Source organism: Tetrao urogallus (genome assembly GCF_951394365.1).
Source record: "Tetrao urogallus genome assembly, chromosome: 22".
Classification (NCBI taxonomy): Eukaryota; Metazoa; Chordata; class Aves; order Galliformes; family Phasianidae; genus Tetrao; species Tetrao urogallus.
Window position 1 is genome coordinate 5018379 of NC_136835.1, and position 19068 is coordinate 5037446.

A 19068-nucleotide genomic window follows, 5' to 3' on the forward strand; every position below is an offset into this window, starting at 1 on the left:
CCGCTCCTTCACACTTGTAAGTGGACCAATAAAATGTCTGTTCTGCTTAAAAGAGTGATTTGACAAATTCTCCCAGGCTTAAAGGCTGTGAGCAATGGTTTCCTGAATCCACAAAATAAAAATAGGGGTTTTTAACACAGGTGATGGTTTCCAAGATGCTTTCTTTTTGGTGCTGGGTACTGCTGTTTCTCTCAGCTGTGCTCAGAGTTTGTTTTGACTGGACAGTAGCAGAAACGTGGAAGATGATATTAGTGATAGACTGCAAATAATTGTGTCTGCGTTTTTGAAAATTGCAAGTAAGTAATTGCATTTCTGTGGAGTTAATCCAGTATACAGTCTGGATCTTAAAAGAAACCACGACCCTAGAGTATGCTGGTGAATTTTCTGCATGCAGTCTTATGAACTTCTGCTTCCAGAAATGAAAGTGACAGTTCTTCTCTTTGTTTTAGGCTACCCGTGATCTCTCATATGTGGAAAGAACGCTGGCAGAAAGGTGTAAAAATGGGTGTTAAAACATTCACTCATAATTCCCCTGCTCACAGTCAGGAGATGCTTGGAAAGCTAAACATGCTTCGCAACGATGGACATTTCTGTGACATCACCATTCGTGTCCAGGACAAAATCTTCAGGGCTCACAAGGTGGTGTTGGCAGCCTGCAGTGACTTCTTCCGTTCCAAACTCGTTGGCCAAGCAGAAGACGAGAGCAAGAGTGTCCTGGACCTGCACCACGTGACAGTGACTGGTTTTATTCCTCTTCTGGAGTACGCTTACACAGCAACGTTGTCCATTAACACAGAAAACATCATTGATGTGCTGGCAGCAGCCAGCTATATGCAAATGTTCAGTGTTGCTAGCACATGCTCAGAGTTCATGAAGTCGAGCATTTTATGGAATACGCCCAACAGCCAGCAAGAGAAAGTGCTCGATGCAGGACAGGAGAGTAATGCAAACTGCAATTTTACTTCTCGAGATGGCAGCCTTTCTCCAGTTTCGTCTGAATGCAGTGTGGTGGAAAGAGCCATTCCTGTTTGCAGAGAGTCGCGAAGAAAGCGCAAAAGCTACATAGTTATGTCTCCTGAGAGCCCTGTCAAGTGCAACACACAAACAAGTTCCCCCCAAGTGCTGAATCCTTCGGCTTCTTACCCAGAGTCCAGAAATCAGCCCGTAGATTCCTCCTTAGCTTTTCCGTGGACTTTTCCTTTTGGAATTGATCGAAGGCTTCAGTCTGAGAAAGTGAAGCAGGTGGAGAACTCTAGGACTTTGGACATGCCTGGGCCCTCGGAGTCAAACAGGAGAATTGCAGATTACGTGACGTGTGAGAGCACAAAAGCCAATTCGCCCCTCGTGATCGAAGAAGACGTGCGTGTCAAAGTGGAAAGGTTAAGTGATGAGGAAGTTCATGAGGAAGTGTCACAGCCTGTAAGCGCATCCCAGAGCTCCCTGAGCGACCAGCAGACAGTCCCAGGAAGCGAGCAAGTTCAGGAGGATCTCCTGATCAGCCCACAGTCATCCTCTATAGGTATGAGGATATATGTAACCATTGCTGGGGTTAGATATACGTGCAGGTAGATAGTGCACGTATAATAGTGATAATCGTGAGGTTATGGGGGGAAGTCTGCTAAAGTTCAAGTTTTACTGTATTTTTTATCTATTTAATGTTACATATAAACCATGGTGGGAATATGGGACTTACAGCTCTGGAAATAATTGTGAAACACAGCTGAGGTAAGCCTGGTGGTAGACCTCTTGATTATTCAGAAGAGACTGATAACCCCATTTTACCTCTGGTTGCTTGACTGCAGAAACAGAAATCTTGTTTGCAGTGGTATCGCAAGGCATGAGCTCAGTTAAATTGTATCACCAAGTTTGAAAGGCTTATGGCTTATAGCCACAGAGGGACAGAATGGTTCTTTGCACCAGACTTGAAATCTTGTGTAGTCATGACAGAGAGCCTTTGTAAGAAGATTTGCAAAATAAGTGGTGAAACACTGTCATCTCAATGTCCCAGACGAAGGCAAAACCACAGTCATAATATTGAGTATATTTCCATTTCTCTGGGATTCTGTTCTCAAATTGCTTCTTCAAATACAGCCATTTGCTGTGAGAAACCTTTTTCCATGAAGGACAATTTGAAGCTAGTCTTGAGTTACTGTAATAATCTTTTTTTTCTCTTTGCACAGCATGCATTGAATGGCTATTAGTAGGTCAGAAGGCAAGCATTTTGCAATATAACCAGTTTAATTGCCAAAATTCTGCCCAAGCCAGCTATTTTGCCTTCAGTTAAGTGGCTTGACCTGTGTTTGGTAGAGTTTGTTTACTGATGTTTAATAAAGCCTATTTTATTAGAAAACCATAAGGGTGCAGAATGTGCTGGTCTGCCTCATCCAAGTAATGTTTACATGAAAGGCTATGTCAGTTAATTAAAATAAACTAGAATAAAGTAAATAAATGTAGCCTGCATAAATTCTTTTCTTTGGGCAGCGCAGCGCTGCGGTGCGTTCTCTGCAGGAAGTGGAGCTGAGCATTCTAGGCTTGTCTGTGTTGTTAAAGTAGCTCAGGTAATACTGACTAAAAAGAAATGAAAATATCCTCCCTTTGTGCCATCCTTCAGGGCTTCATCTTGATTCTGCTCGTCAGTTTATGTAGCTCTTGTGTTGACGTTTGAGGTCAGTAATGCTTTTTCCAAATCAGAGTGTTTTATTAACTGCAGTGAGTGCTGTTAACCTTTTCTGAGGAGCAGATTTAAGCTTAGAATTGCTAATTCTTTGTATGTAGCCTGGCAAAATAACGCATAGATTAAAATCTAAAAGAAAGTTTGCTCAATGGATAGTTTCCAGGAAAAGTGATCTTCGTTCACAAACACATTTTGTTTGACTCAGCTGTTCACTCACTGGAGGAGGAGCACAGAATAGACCTCACCAGGCCCAAGTGATCAGAGATGCAAATTATTGCATCAACATAATTGTACTGTGACAGACAAAATAGAACAAGCACAAATGATGATTAGGTGAAGTTAAAAATAGTGTATCGAGTGAAAGGAGGGGATTTTACTAACTAGAAATATCTTATCCAGGAGCTTGAAAGAATAAACAAGGTAGAATTTCTTGACTACAAAAAATCCTGTGAAACACAGCCAGGCACCTTGCTGTACCTTGCTCTTGCTGAGAATTGCTTCAGCTATTTTTCTCATCTCTGAAATGATTTCAGTTGACACACAGCTTTACATATCCATCTTAAAAGGTGTCTGATTTGAAGCCACAATTGTTTCATGGAAATCTTGCATTTTCTGTTTCCTATCCTAGGGTTTGTGCCACTGTACATGTAGCTGACCTCAGTTTGTACAGTATGGAGTGGAGGATCTCAGGCCTTAGTGATGATGATGTTTAAGGTTAAAATGTCTGCTATTGGGGTTATTAGTACAGCATGCTCTTCTTTAAAGGGCTACGTAGAGATATGGGATGCTAACCAGCCCTAAATCTTCAATGTACAAGTCTCTACTTTGTCTTTGAATGGTTGGATTAATATTTAGCAGCCTTTGCATAATATTATTAACTGTCCTGAGAACAGTTTTTATTCACATTTGCCTACAAGAGAAGCAGCGCTGTCACAGTTTGCATGTATCAGATATATGATAAGGCGTGCTTTGTAGCTCAGAAAGCACTTTTTACCTCCTGAAGATGTATTTCTTCATGCACTAATATAAAGAACAGTAAATGGAGGCAGCAAGATATGGTAAAGTACAGCTTTCTCCTTTCTCAACGAATTCTCTTTGTATAATTGCATATATTTATCTCAGTGCTTTATAATGCATTTGTGAAAGTATTCTTGCCTTTCTGATATTGCAGAAAGCTCTTCTTTGCTCTTTGGGCAATTTCAAGAATTACTCATTTGCAATTTGTTGTATTTGGAGGCACTTTATAATACAGAAGATGTGAAGCGGGGCCTTGATAAATAAGTCATTATAGCAACAGTAATAGCTATGCCTGAGAAGATACTTTCATAACTCATTAGCACAGTTTCCATTGGAGAGGTGAAGGCATAAAATTAAACCTATGAGGAACTGGGATTATTCTTCAGTTGACTTAGTTAAGCATAGCATGGGAAAGAAGGATAAATCAAAATGGAATTAACTGTTGTAACTGCATAGATTGCATGCTGCTGAATTTCCCAAATATTGTTTGTCAGCTCATAGGAAAATTAAAAGAAATTGATTGTACAAGTGTTATTTTGAAACTGCTGGAGATGCACGTTTCCTCCCATCCTCCTTTCAGTAGCCCCAAGAAGGTTTGGGTTGCAAAAGCCTTGTAAAGTAACAGGACTGAGCTCCACTGCTCATGAACTCTTGAGAGCAGTTGAAATCTACCCTATGGGTGAAAGCAACATTTCTACTTCGCTCTGTTAGTACTGGATGTGTTTTATAAACTCTGGCTGCATTTAACATAGATTCTTTTCGTTTTCTAGGTGTGCCAAATATTTGCCCTTTATTGAGTTGTCCATTTACTAGATAATCTGTGCGGAGGAGAAGTTGAAGTTGGAACACGTTGCTTCTCAGTTTTCTAAGTGATTTTCCCAAGATAATTTTAGTATCTCACCACCCAGGAAGCACTCACTCTCAGAGATTTGGCGAAGCAAGCTGTATGTGTATTTACCTCCCCCCTCAGCCCTTTTTGAACACATATTTGCATTAAGTCGCCCTTTTTTCTTTGCCTAGGCTCAATGGATGAGGGGGTGACGGAGGGATTACCCACACTGCAGAGCACCTCTGGCGCCAACGCTCATGCGGATGACGATGATCGGTATGTAGCAATGCAGTGTGCAAACTGTTCTGCAGCAAGTGCTGTGTTGTAATTAACCTACCCAGCCCTAATCCCAGAATGTTCAGCTGTCTGTACGTACGCTTCTCTGCGTTGATCAAAGTACAATCAGTGCCTGAAGGATCGGATGCTTTAGAAGAATGTAGGTGATGAAAGTCAGAGTTTGTTTACTTGTTGCTTTTCATTTCCTGTCTATTTCCAGGCTACACTGGTGAAGACAGATATTCATGTTTTTGCTGTTTCTTAATCGCTGCTCTATATTAATAAATAATAATACAGAGATCTTTCTTGTGAGGCAGATATGGTTGTTGCATGTGTGCTGAAGCTGACGTAAGGCCACACAAACAACAAAATGGAATAGCTGGTTGTGGCTGCCTCAGACCTTTCTGTTGTCATAAAACACAAAGCAGGCAGGGCAACCTTGTCGTTTTTTCCCCAAACTTTCACTGTAGCTCTTTACCAAGATGCTTTATATATTCAGCAACATTTTGCTGTGTGGAGATAGGTAATTTACTGTGGGAATCCCTTGTAAGGGCAGGCTGGCTTAGAAGGCAGAACTCAGACAGGTCTGTTGAGCGGAAGATGTATGGTGGCCTTGCTGGAGCCAAGCGGTGCACCTGCAGTTGACTTGCAAGGCTGTGCTCATTATTTCTTTGCTTTTGTCGTGTGTGTCAGGTGTGGTGCATAGATGGCTGCTCCATGTCTAAGCAAAAGTTTTAAAATATTGACAAGCTAGCTTTTGCATAGTGTTTTGTTAGACAAGTTGATCTGAGAAGTGCCAACCTCTGGGAGTTGTTCCAGAAGCTGTGTCAAGTGAAACTCCATGGAGATAACTATGAAGAGCTGCGTTTTCATAGCTCTAAAATCTTCCCTGCCATTTCCATCTCAAACTGTCTCATTGTAGGATTAAATCTGAAGGGAAAATAACTGCCTGGAAATGATTCTGTGTACGACAGAAGATTGTATGGATCTGCTAGAAAACCTCACTGTAAATAAATACCCAACGCCTGGGGTTTGAATTGGGGGAACACGTTGCCTTCATTAGAGCTAATCTCAGTTTTTTTAGGCTGATTTTAAATTATAAAATCGAGTGACGTGTTTTCAGCAATGACTTATTTTAGAAATTTCCCATCGAATTATAGAACTTCCATGCAAACTGAGTGGAAAAAATGAAAATATATAAAATCCTTTTAACAATGAGAATTTCTGTCAACGCTTTCATGCAGACGAGGAAAGAGTGCTTACCAGAGATTATGGCCAAGTTTGAAACAAACTGATCTCAGAATATCAGAACCATCATAAAAATAAACACGTTACACATTGCTTCTATTAAAAAAAAGAAAAATTGGTGGTTTTTCTGGGAATTTATGAAAATGTTAGACTCAGAACTAAGGTTTCCTGTCCAGTTAAATGAGTAAAATGATGCTTTCAAGTCATAAGACATTTTCTTCCACATGCTTGTGTGTATAATGCCTGTTGGGCTGGGCAGTGCGTTCTGATAAGCAGTGACAGCCATTCAAGCACTGCACTTTTGAATTCTTGTTTCAAGCACAGGATGAGCACATCAGCAGTGAATGCAGCTGTCAGTCACTGTGCAGCAATTGGGATGCACAGGTTGGGGTGCATTAAATGAGGCACTCATTAATAGGATCTCAACAAAATGAAGGCATTCTTGATGAGCAGGTCACATGTAAGCGTGGTCAGTTTAACAGGCATGCAGGGATCTGTTAAGTATGAAAATCACCATTTCACACTGATTCCTGTTACCTTTCTCTGGTATTTCACCTTTGGATTCTGACACACTTTTCTGACAGCTTTGTAGCACAGCTTTGGCTGGTTTAACTGTTAGTCTCTGTATCACGTTCATGGCTGCATTTAAAAAGAGGTTGCAAAGACAGGATCTCTAACATCCAATATAATGAGAGCCTCCATTTGTCTAAAACACTTGTTGTTTACAAGCAGAGGACATTTTTAGGCTCACCAAGCATTCTGGCATTTACATTTGCCAGTGTTTAGTTCTACATCATTGAAGGTATGTGTAATCTGTGGGTGAAAAGGGGAAAAACTTGCAAGTAGCATTTTGTGTCTATCTTTGTATACATCTGTGAGAGAAATTCTCTCAGATGTTAGAAAAATCTCAACTAATAAGTGCTTCATTTGTGACAAATATGGAGTCATGAGAAATTGAGTGTATATGAGGAAAAAGAAGCAGGGAAGGAACATTATGACTGTGTTAAAATGTGATTTCTTTGTTGTGCTAAGGTGGACAGTTATGTCACCAATAGATATTGCAGCCTGCTTACAATTTTAGAATGGCCTTGGACGTGCCAGTCACTGGTGGCTGCAGAGCCTGTTATCTGCTCTGACCAGCCTTTCTCATTATGAATTTTTAATGTAGAAAACCAAATCTTTATTTCAAATTTCTTCCAGGGAGATTGTCCCATAGCACATCTCCTTTCAGTTTTAATCGCAGAGAACCTGGCACCATTACAGGCTTTGAAGATGAGCTGGCCTGAGAAAGCTGGAAACAAAAGGAGAGCTGTGGTTCCCAATTTCTGCCCTGGTTTGAGTGTCTCCCTAGAAAGCATGAGGAGCACAGTGTACTTTGCCTCTTGACAAGCCCACAGTGCAGGAAATGAGGGAGGAAGGACCTGAGAAATGTGCGACCAGAAAATGAAGTTCTCTGTAAGGCATTTTAAATATTGCTGCAAATAACGCAGTGTAATTCTTATTTGAACACTCTAACATGTATATATCTGTATGTACATCTAAGGCCAGGAACTTCTAGCCTATCCAGAGTCCCTTCAGCAGTTCTGTGCATCACAGCTGTAACTTCTGTTGCCACATATTAACTTACATTTTAACTGTGAATTCTCCAGTTAGCTGAGGGCAAGGAAACCTTTTCTGAAGGGATTTATCCCTTAGCCAAACGTTGTGATATTTCTCAAATACCATCTGAGTAAACTCGGTTCTTTGTCTAATGATCTGCTCACAAAGGGAAGCAGGAGTGCCAGAGTTTATGGCAGAAATTTAGTTAGGCAAATCAGAACCTATGTTTGAATATAACTTCATCTGTTGCAGGTGCATGTGAGGCATCTTTTTTGGACCCCTAAGTGGCAGGCCTCGTTCTGTCAGATGCAGGATATGAGCTGGTAACTTCCTTTGTGAAAGTTTTCCCCTTAGCAAAGGTCAGCAAGTTTGCCAGCATCTATCTTTTCCACAGCTCTGTAGGACCCAATTATGTATAAAAAGAAGTAAAGGGCAGTAAAACTGCTTGTCCAGTTTCCAAACATTGGTACAGCTCTCAGCAGGCTTCTAATAATAGGATGGGCAGTGGGTTTTCGTAGCAGAAGTCTGCTGTAGATAGGCAGCTTAAGCCTGTTTGGATGACTCCCCAGGACTCATTTTGGGTCCACTTTGGCCCATTTGTGGTGCCTGCTCAGCACTAAGTGAACACGTGGTCAGGCTGTGGCCAGAGCTGTGCTGCTGCACCTGGTTTGTGCTGCCTGGTACCAGCTTTTCCATTATTATGGGTGAGAGAAACCTGTTGGGATAATATTATCAGCATGCAGGAAGAAAATTCTATAAATTTTTGTATAAATCCCAATGTTAACTTTTCTTAGGGCAAATATTATTCCAGTTCCATATGAGGCCAGAAATTGTTGATTTTATAGACTATAGATGCTAAACTTCTGCAGTGGACTCTCAAGCAGTGCTTGATGCCCTCTCACCAGATAAATATTTCATCTGGAACTTTTGCTGCTGAGACCCATAATTTGCACCCAGAATGCAGATACTTGGTTCTTGAAGTTCTGTTGGCATTTACTTCCAAAGTAAATACAGTGAAGGTGTTGATTTCAAAGATGTTATCCCAGTGCTTATCCTCCTGTGCTAATCTGGTCTGCGTTTTTTTTGTGTATTTGTGAAATTCCTTTTGGAATTCCTGTTGGAAGTCCAGAAATACAACCCTACCTAGAAACCAACAAAGTGGGCTTGAGGTGGATGTCCCAGCCAAAGGATTTGTGCAGTTGGGGAGACCTTCTGACTGTCTTCAGCAGGAGACATTGTTGTCCTTCTTTCACCTTGCATTTAAGACATTAGGGTTTAGTAAAATTGCGTTGCTCTGCCCGTGGTAATTGTGACTTGCAGGTGAGATTCAGGGTCAGAGCAGATTCCTGCTGCCAGTGACATCTGATCTGCCCTCAGGCTGTGAGCAAGCTGAAATGTCTATTTTGACCCCCCCCCCCCCCCCAAAAAAAGGTAGACTTGAGTGCTCAGGAAAGGGAAATCCCAGGTAAGTACAAATTCCCATTGTTATTCTGTTTATACCCGCAGAGATGTTTTTATTTCTTTGTGCCCTTTGGTGAAGCAATTGCATTGCCAGAGGACTTGGATTATAACACTTAAACAGTTTGCAGCTAGAGGCTGCGTAGGAGCAATTAGTCTTAAATGAATTACTTTGGAAGTTAAATTGTTCTGTTATTATAGTCTGCATGCTGGTTTTTTTAGCACAATGCTTGAGGTATTCTGATAGAGCTGATTGAATCAGATAAGAAAAAATATTGATGAATTAGATTAATATTTTAAATTTAGGACTCTGTAATTGTAGATGCTAATGTTTGTTCATGGAACGTGAATTGAAATGGAAATGAATTGGCTTTAATTTCCTTTGTAAATGTCACTGAAACTGCAAAATAAACCTTTTCTTTCCCATTTACTCAGTTCTTTAAATTCTTCCTCAGGGACTTCTGACTGGTTGTAAATCATCAATCTGCATGATAAAATGCCCACGCCTGAAAATTGCATTCAGCTAGTGTTGAGACCTGTTGTGTAAAGGAAAAAACACAAACTATTCTGTCTGTTCAGTGAATATAAAATTCAGGATGCAGGTGAGACACAGCTGTAGAGAGGAAGAGGTTTGCCATGTAAATATAGATCTCGACAGGAATGCAGAGGGCCAGTCTTTTTTTCCTTCTAATATGCTCAAGGTTCAGATTTCCACAGACATGGCTTCTAATTTTTTTCTCTAGCTTGCTTGTAAATCAGTGAATTTTTTCTTTGTAGTTTGGAGAACGTTCAGTATCCCTACCAACTCTACATTGCTCCTTCTACCAGCAGCACAGAGAGACCCAGCCCAAATGGTCCAGATAGACCTTTTCAGTGTCCAACCTGCGGGGTCCGGTTCACTCGCATTCAGAACTTAAAACAACACATGCTTATCCACTCAGGTAAGGAATGGTGCTATTTCCAATAATTACTAATTCACAGACGTGCAGCCGTTGGCTCACAATGCCACAAATGCAGTAATACAATTCCCTTTTAATCACGTGCCAGGTGCAAGAGAACTGATTTCAGAAAGATTGGGTAGAGAGGTCTCACCAAGTGCTTGTTCTGATACATAGATCTGACTGATGGATAATCAGCATTTGTGTGGACTGAAAAAAACTGTGCTTGGAAGTCATCAGAATAAGTTCTTCTCGCAGGAAAGATTTAAGATGAAACCTCACAGTATATTTGGCTTTTTTTATTATACTGAAGAAGTGATGTAGATTGAAATTCTTCTTCTTAGAGACCGTAATTGTCTGCTGTGTTTCAGAGGAGAATTGCAGCCATTAGAAAATATGTCATCTTGTGTCTTTGCATTGAAGAATGTCGTGGTTTTGGATCTGAGTTTTTGGAGAAATTGTAATTGAACTAGTTTGATAATGAATTCAGTTTCTACAGATAATACAGGCATGAAATGGTTTGTACAAGTGCCTCTTCTGACTCTTGATCCCAAAGTAGTTGCACCCATTTTCAATTCTCACCAAAGTATGAACTCCTAATGTCTTTGCTGTCAGTATTTTTCAAGACTTTTCAGTGGTACCCAGCAAGAACATGGACATCTTAGTGAATGGAGGGAATATTAAGGAATTATTATAGCTGAGCACTAACTAAGCTTAACAGTTCAGCATCTAATAGTTTGAGATTGACTCTTACCTGCACTCAGATGCTGTACCAGTTTTAGGCAGAGCACCCGCAAAGGTCGAGGCATAAATTCTTCACTGTCAGCAGTTCTTTGTCAAATGCCTTCAAGCAAAATGGCCATAATGTGTTCAGGCCAGCAGTAAAAATATATCTGGTATTTAAAAAAGCAAACTGTACGGATGTATCAGTTGCAAAATTATCCAAAGGAGGTTGCTGAAGTTGTAGCTGATGGAAGAAAGCTTCAGCAAAGCATCTCTGGCAGATCTGTCGATTGCCTGCCCCCGGGTGAGAATATGAGAAGAGATTACTCTTGTAGAGTAATTACTGTGCAAAATGTGTAAAATAAGTTCCCACACCGTGGAAGTGTTAGAAGTGTTTTCACATGAGCAAAGTGGATGAAGAGATTTTGCTCAGACTATCTGAGGAAATAGGTGCCCGTGAAGAGTATGCAAGCATGAAAAGCTCCACCAGACGATATTCTAGAATATTAACTTGTTTTCACATGCTTAACGAGGAGTTTCAGTGTAACCTTAACTACAGCTTTCTCTGTGTAAAAGCCCCAATTAAAAGTTCAGCTCTCACTTTGAACATAACGAAAGCAGAGTGAAAGACCAGTGGAATTAACAGCCTGGGCTGATGCACATTCAGCCCTTTGAAAAAATCTTCTTTATTCCTTGACAGCCCTATTATGAATAGAGCTCCGTATTCCAGATTCTTGGCCTCATGTTTGGATTTCCACACTTTCTGGAGTTCAGACTCTTTATTTAACTTTTTGGTGATTCAGTCTTTTATGTTGTAATAGTTCTGTTTGGGTGTGATTACATACTCTCAGGCACTGCAGCATGTTGCAGAGCTCATATGTTTTGGGGTTTTATTAGTGCCTATAATAAATGAAAACTGAACGGGTAACAGAACGACTAAATTAAAGCAAGAAAAAAGGCAAAGCATGAACTTAAACCGTCTTAAAGAGTTGTCTGTCATGCAAGGTTGCTGAAAATTCTTGTATATAAGGGTTCCCACACAATATAAAGGCTGCTGCTTTACTTTTTTTATCACCATTCCTGCTGCATTACAGGGGGAACCCTGTACACAATGTCCCCCCTGCCAGAACACTGCTCTGAGGCCAGAGGCGGCAAGAAAAAGACATTGCAATTAGGGGTAGTCTGATAATTGCATTGTTGGGAGCCAGTCTGGCACAAGAATCTCCCAAGATCAAAAGAATTGAAAGATGTTTCGAGATGACAGCTGCATCAGATCCTTCCTGGCTGTGGTTCAGCTCCTTAATCATAGTCTAATCTATGGAAACTTAACGCTCATTTTAAGCTGTGAGGAAGAAGAAATGTAAGCGTTAAAGATGGGTTACATAATTATGAAATAATAGCAGCTGGTTCTGAAAAATGGCAGCTCTGTGCTAATTGTTTTGCCATTTTAAAGTTAACAGGAGCGCTTCTTCCTGAATCGGCGCCTTGCTGCGGCTGGGCGCTGCTGCTGTGCTTTCACTGTGAGAAATCTGCAAGGATTTTGCCATGCCAAAAGCTGAACGTTTGCTGCTCTCTTTTTGCAGGCATTAAACCATTTCAGTGTGACCGCTGTGGGAAAAAGTTCACCCGAGCTTACTCGCTCAAGATGCATCGCCTGAAGCACGAAGGTAAACGCTGTTTCCGGTGCCAGATATGTAGTGCCACTTTCACTTCCTTCGGGGAATATAAACACCACATGCGGGTTTCCCGGCACATTATCCGCAAGCCTCGGATTTACGAGTGCAAAACATGCGGCGCCATGTTCACCAACTCTGGAAATTTAATCGTTCACCTGCGGAGCTTGAACCATGAAGCATCAGAGCTAGCAAACTACTTCCAGAGCAGGTGAGGTGCACAGCAAAAACCTAACAGGGAAACTTGCTGCTTTTTTTTTCTTTTTTCCCCCCTCTCTTTTTTTTTCCCCCTATTTCCTTTTTTTCCTAAATCATCTTTTCCTGCTTGCAGGGCAGCCTGCTGTGCCTCTCATCAGGTTGCCAGCTAATTTGAGTCACATTCATTCTTGCACCACTGTCTGTTATATCTGATCTGTTTTACAGTGTATGAACTTTATAGGAGGGCACTGGAGAACCCAGTGATATGCAGAAACTGCTTCTGGGCTACTTAATTTATATTTTCAGTTGTATCTGTGGGCAGGCTGATGGAGTTAAGCCATTCTGTACTGTCTGTGGAGTACTGTATGTGATTTAATATTCAAAATGTTGTCCACAGACTGTTTGCCTACACAGAGAATAGACTTGTGACTTCATTTGAAGTGTTTGCTTTAATATGGTGGATATTGTGGAAAGATTGCATTGACTTTATACCGTTTTAGTTTTCTAGCTAACCTATTGCTAAATGATCAGACTAACAGAATGTGGTATCTTTAAATAGTTGTAGAACTGCTGTCCACGAAGGAGTGAGCTGGTGTGGATCAGAGAAGGAAATGAAATTCGGCTTTGCTCAAGCTCGTGTGATTTGTGTGCCCGTCACAAAACACTGTTGCAATTGGCAACCTGCCTGTACTGCCAGCAGAAGCTTTGCTTCCTCACCTCGTGCTTCTTTTACAGCCTGTCCGCTCTGAGTGCTGCTGTTTCTTGGGTGGATCTTATCTCAGGGGTGGAAAAGGCCCGCATCTTTGCCAGTGCTGAACTAATTTTTGTTTCTGTTTTTAATGGTTGAACGTTCCCTTTTGTCAATGAGGTTTTCAGTGCCATGTGATGTTCCGATCGTTAACTTTCTTTCTCATCAAGGTGATGCAGTCTAAATCAGAAGTTTTCTGTGCGGGAAATATGGGTGCACAACAGTGACAAAGAGATGTTGTTGACTATTTTTTTTCTGTGTGTTTAAATGAGAACTGGGTGCTTAGTGAGGTGTGCTGCTGTGAAGATCTGAGAACAATGTGAAGCAAGTATCTCTTCTCTGTGCAGCTTGTATAATGTAACTGATACAAAGAAACTGATACCTCCAGTGTTTGTGCTAGAAGTGACGTTTCTCTTCTGTCCTTTGCCCCTCTTCTAGTGACTTCCTAGTACCGGACTACTTAAACCAGGAACAAGAAGAGACCCTCGGGCAGTATGAGCTAGGGGAGCATGGCTTTGAAAGCAACTCTTCTGTCCAAATGCCTGTCATTTCACAGGTCTCGTCAACTCAGAATTGTGAAAGCACTTTCCCCTTGGGGTCTCTGGGTGGGTTGGCAGAGAAGGAAGAAGATGTGCCAGAGCAGCCAAAGACTAACGCCACTGCTGAGGCAACTGCAGGTGACCCTCCAAAACCGGAGCTGTCATCTATTACTATTGAATAATTCATGGTTTGGTTTCATTTTTGTTCTTTGGAAAGTGCCTGTGTTTGGTCCTGTACATTTTAATTTAATTTTTTTAAACGAAAGTGGGGAGATTTTCCCTTTTTACTTTGTAAGCTACGCTTTAAACAGGAAACTGCAACAGATGTTACATTATTTTTCATGACTGAATGATCACTTCTGTGAAAATATTTAAGACTGAATGCACAAAAAGATCTTGTCAAAACGTCATGGAAGCTGTGATACACTTCTAAAGAAGAACAACTGATTCAGATCACTTTAACTATTTCTTCTTCCACAGTTAGAACAGCTCATTAAGTTTCTCTTGCTTCTGCAGACCCTCTGGTTAAGGGAAAGAAATCAGAGGGAACCTTTTTAAAATGACAAACAACAGGATGTGTTGGAAATCATTATTGAGCAGCTTTGACTAGTTTTGAGTGGATGCTTTAATCTTCTGCATTAAAAAAAAGACGTTTCCTATCTCGGTGCCTGCTGTTTTTCAAAGCGCTTACTGCGACCCCTTTGTTGGAAACGTAAGCATTTTTGAAACTAACAGACACACACTTTTACAAAACACATTGTCCCTTTTCATCTCAGATAAATGGTTTTGACAAACCAAGCAGTGTCACGCCAGGTATTCCTTCTCCTTATATTTCAGTCCTTTTAGAAACATCTCAATCAAATGGCCGCTCTGGATTTGCCAGTCTGAGGTTGGGCATGGAAGTACTGTGGTCAGGAAAACTCTGGTGGTGCGCAGTGAAGCGAGGAGGTCAGAGGGGTGTGAGGCCGTGCACGCCTGACTGATGTCTCATGACTGTATCTTTCTGTAGAAGGGAAACCGTGTGTGAAAATGAAGGTTTTCCCAAACTGAAAGTCTGAAATCTTGGCCGGGTTGCTTGCAGTTCTGGTCACTTCTTCCTGTCATGTATACTGTATTCTACTAGTCTCCAAAACCTAACTAAAGGGAATTTACAGATGGGGAAAATAAATGGGCTCTCTTCTGCATTACTGCACATTTTTTGTTTATACATATGCATGTATGGTTTCTCAAATTTTTATTAGGCTTGTTTTGGACAAAACAAGCAATTTATTCCCTTCAGAGGCCAACTTTCTAACCCAACAAGGGGTTGTTTACAAAAAGCCTATATAGCAGTGATGAATTGTTCCTATTTCAAAACATTCTAAATCCTTGCCAATTCAGTTTATTAAAGGCCATTACTCCAGCTATATACACAGCTCAAGTAAGCAATAAATTGTGAAAGATTTGCAATTTCATTTTTTCCATATTTAGAAAAAGCTGCAAATTTAGGGTATGGGATTTTCAGAGCAGCGATTCTTGTTTTGTTGAGGCTGTTTGGGTTATGGTACTGCTTTGAAAGCTGAATTAGGAAACACATTAGGAGGTTTTTGATTTCTTTTTTTTATTGCTTCTGAAGTTAACTCGGTGTTTGATGCCAAATGCCTGTCGCCTACAGATGACGAGCTGAGAGAGCAGGTATTACTTGGCCTTTGTATTCCAAAGGCATGATACACTCCCTCCGTTTTGAATCTTGATTTTAAGTTATTGTTTTCTGTCTGGATTTGCTTTATGCAAACACGAGGAGGAAATGCTGATAGGAAAGGGTGCTCCTGAAGAAACAGAGGACACAAAAGTCGTATAATATTGCGCCATCAGTTTGTGTTCAGTTAGCTTAGGCAGCTGATACTCTGTAGGTCTGGGTTGTTTCTACTGATAGCCTGCTTTTGTAAGGAATAATAGCCTATTGCCCTTTGGAAAGAACTTAAAGAGTTTCATTGTCTTCAGCAGTTTTTCTCCACTCTGGGTTAAGTACAAAATACACATTTTAGTTAAATAAAGTGAAAACGGTTGGAATTTAAATCCTTTCCATGTTACTCAAGTTTCCCTACCAGATCCATAGAGTGTTTTATAAATATGCTGCAAAGGAGTTCTCTGCTACAGTTCAGTCTTGTTGTCTACCTTTGTGAGGTCTTCCTAAAAGGGCTTGAAGGAGAAATAGTCTTTTGTGATGCTGTGCTACCAATCGGTCCGGTGTCTTTTTGGTGGGCTGAATTTAAAGACCAATTCTCTTCCACTTCTGATTTCTATAACTGAAAAGCCAGTGAGACAAGAAAATGCCTTTTGATGAGTTTTATCCTGACTTATAGGGCTATGACACTGAACTCAAATAAAGGATTTTCTTTTGTGTAATAAGTGTTACTCATCTTTCCAGGTCCGTGAGATTCCTTTGTGATTCACACAATAAAATAGTACTCACACAGAAACAGTTCCAGACTGTACAGGTGTAACATTCAGTGGTCAGGTGCAGGTGGACATAAACTTCTGTTAGAATCTGACAATTTTCACCCACTGGATCTTTTGTTAATGTGTCTGTTGGTGAGGAGATGTGCAAACACAGAACAGACGTATCCGGATATTGGATTTTTAGAAGTCATAACTTTGTGTCAGAAGGCAGACTGCTTTCTGAATGCCAAAGAGAAGTGAAAAAGAGTTTAAAAAGCACCCCGCTACCTTTGTAGTTCTAATCTGTTCTTCCTTGAGAAGAAATGAGTTAACACTTTGGGACAAGGCAAGCCGTGGGTTTCATTTTTCATTGCACAGTGTTACACGTTATCTTTTCATCCCTGTAATATCTGTGTAACATCTGTTTTGGTTTGGTTTGTTTTTCTCACTTTTCAGTCTGATTCCACTGCAGGGGCAGTAGAGTTCTTAGAGGGTTTGTTTGGTTTAGGATTAGGCATTTTTTGTTAGTTTTCCCATTTGCGTTTCTTGTTACTGTCTCTTTTCTCCGTAGAGCATAAATTAAATACAAATATCCTTTTTATTTTTCCTCCCTAACTTGTTGGAAATGTTCGGTTCTTTGGAATACTGATGTTCTTCACGGGACAGATGTAAAAATACAGAACATCTTAAAACAAGTTCTGTTGCTAAAACTTGGATTCCAAATTGAGCGAGATAGATATCTAAACTAGAAGAAACTTGTCTGATGCTACACCTGGGGTTAATCAGAAAGCTCCCTTCCATACGTTATCTGAGTGTTTTAAACCCCGGGCTGCGTTTTTATCCTTCCCCCCCCCACCCTCAAGTTCCTTGGTTTGCATTTATCTTTCTACTTGACCAGCATCACAGAATAGTTGAGACTGAAAGGGACCCCTAGAAATCATGTGGTCCAAAACCCCATGCTCGAAGCAGGGTAGGTGAGGTTTTGAATATCTCCAAAGAAGAAACCCTGTGTCTCCTCTGGGCAGTCTGTTCTGGTGTTTGACCACCCTCACCTTAGTAGAATTTTTCTCATGTTTAAATGGAATTTCTAGTATTTCAGCTTGTGCCCACTGAGAAAAGTCTGGCTCCATCTTCACACCCTTTTATCCAGCAGCTGTACACGTGGGTAAGATCCTCCTGAGCTTCCTGTTCTTTGGGCAAACCAGTCCCAGCTCTCTCTCAGCATGCTCTGTGAGATGCTCCAATCCCTTCATCGTCTTGAGATCTTCAGATGGATGCATGCTACCCATTGCAGTAGTTTCTGCCATGATGAGTAACCTCCAGATTCACTCACAAAGTGATGCAAACGTGTTACTTCTGCATGTCCTTCTCCTATGCAGCACCATTCTTTTCACCCAGTGGAAAATCCTCTCCTCACCCATTTATTTGCAAGTTGAGTGCCTTCACTACCGCAGAACTAGCAAGATTCTGCCGCATGCTCGGGTCCCAGACTCTTGGGGTCTGTATGGGGTCTTTCTCCCTTGCATATTGTGCATATGAGCAGTATGTCTAATGAGAAAAACAAGAAAGCAGTGGGATTTTTTTTCCTCTGCCTCAATGTGGTGTTTCGGGAGAGGGGATAAAATTCAGCAGCTCTCTGTTTCCCTGCAAAGAGTGGAAGAAAAATGAATGCTATTTTAGCTGTGGGGGAGATTTGGCCAAGTTGTAAGGGTTTGTTTTGTTTTTTGATGCAGACGCATAGCACAAGTCCCCTGGAGATCCATGGGATTGCCTTCACGTTCAGCAAATTAAGCTCCCCATCAGAACTGCTTGTCACTTTTCTTGCACCACGTGTGATATGTGTTCTTCTTGGTTTGTCTCGCTGCTGTTGGAGTTCAGCTGTCAGGCTCACAGATAGTGTAGTCACGTCTCTCATACTGAGAGATTAGTAGACTAGGTTATTGAAAATGGTTCTGGGTTCACATGTATTTGAGTCTAAAAGGTGTGAATTTAAACTTTTTTAAAAAGTACTAGCTGCCAATGCAGTAAGATATATTTTGTAAGACTATGATCCCTATATATCCTTTACAGGATAAAATTTTATTGTTTTTAAGCTATGGTTTAAAGTTTTTATATGAGGGCTTCAGTCGCTTCTTGGTTGCTGGCTTTCCCCTCCAGCCCCAGGATGGAAGAGCACTGAGACTATTGCCAGTCTCTCTCTGAGACACTCCAGGAAGCATTTTATATGCAAATAGAACGGGAGCTTTGTGCACCCTGCAGGGATGGAGAAAATGCAGATGTGGGAGCACCTGTTGCTCCTGGATCCATTGCAACTTCCACACCATCAGAAAATGGAAAATAGCTAATTTTCATTCAGACGGATTAAGTTCGAGTTTTGCGTACAAGGTGAAACCCATCTTTGGAGGGTTCTCCTCTCCAGTGATGGACATAATAAATTCCATAGCATCTCGATGGCAGATGAAAGTGTTCAAGGCCAGACTGTGCCTCAGCCACATCGGAGGTCCCTCGTAGGTGGACTCGATTCAAAGTATTTGAGGAAATGTACCATGAAAAACAAATGTGAATTTCTTTTAATGCAACAGTACTTAACTGCTCTGGGTTTTTGTTAACTCGATATGTGCTATCACAGTAATTCAGTGTCCCACAGGTCTCAACTACAAATCTGGCTGCACTAAAACAAAGTCGAATCGCTTTCTGGTGCTGCCAGCCTGTGTGGCAACTGTACCT

General features: G+C 41.0%; 1 protein-coding gene across 3 annotated transcripts; it reads left to right on the forward strand.

Annotated features, from left to right (window-relative positions):
- Positions 1-501: 501 nt before the first annotated feature.
- Positions 502-14102, forward strand: ZBTB44 (zinc finger and BTB domain containing 44; the record flags this gene model as incomplete). 3 transcript variants are annotated; one of them, XM_079545829.1, is made up of 5 exons in its annotated part: positions 502-1519; positions 4712-4811; positions 9879-10042; positions 12346-12646; positions 13820-14102. In XM_079545829.1, the coding sequence occupies 5 exons, from the start codon at positions 502-504 to the stop codon at positions 14100-14102; spliced, it is 1866 nt and encodes a 621-aa protein (XP_079401955.1). The 3 variants fall into 3 exon arrangements, with proteins under 3 accessions (XP_079401955.1, XP_079401956.1, XP_079401957.1); XM_079545830.1 differs by having other exon boundaries at positions 4712-4796; XM_079545831.1 differs by having other exon boundaries at positions 4712-4796; positions 9933-10042.
- Positions 14103-19068: the final 4966 nt, after the last annotated feature.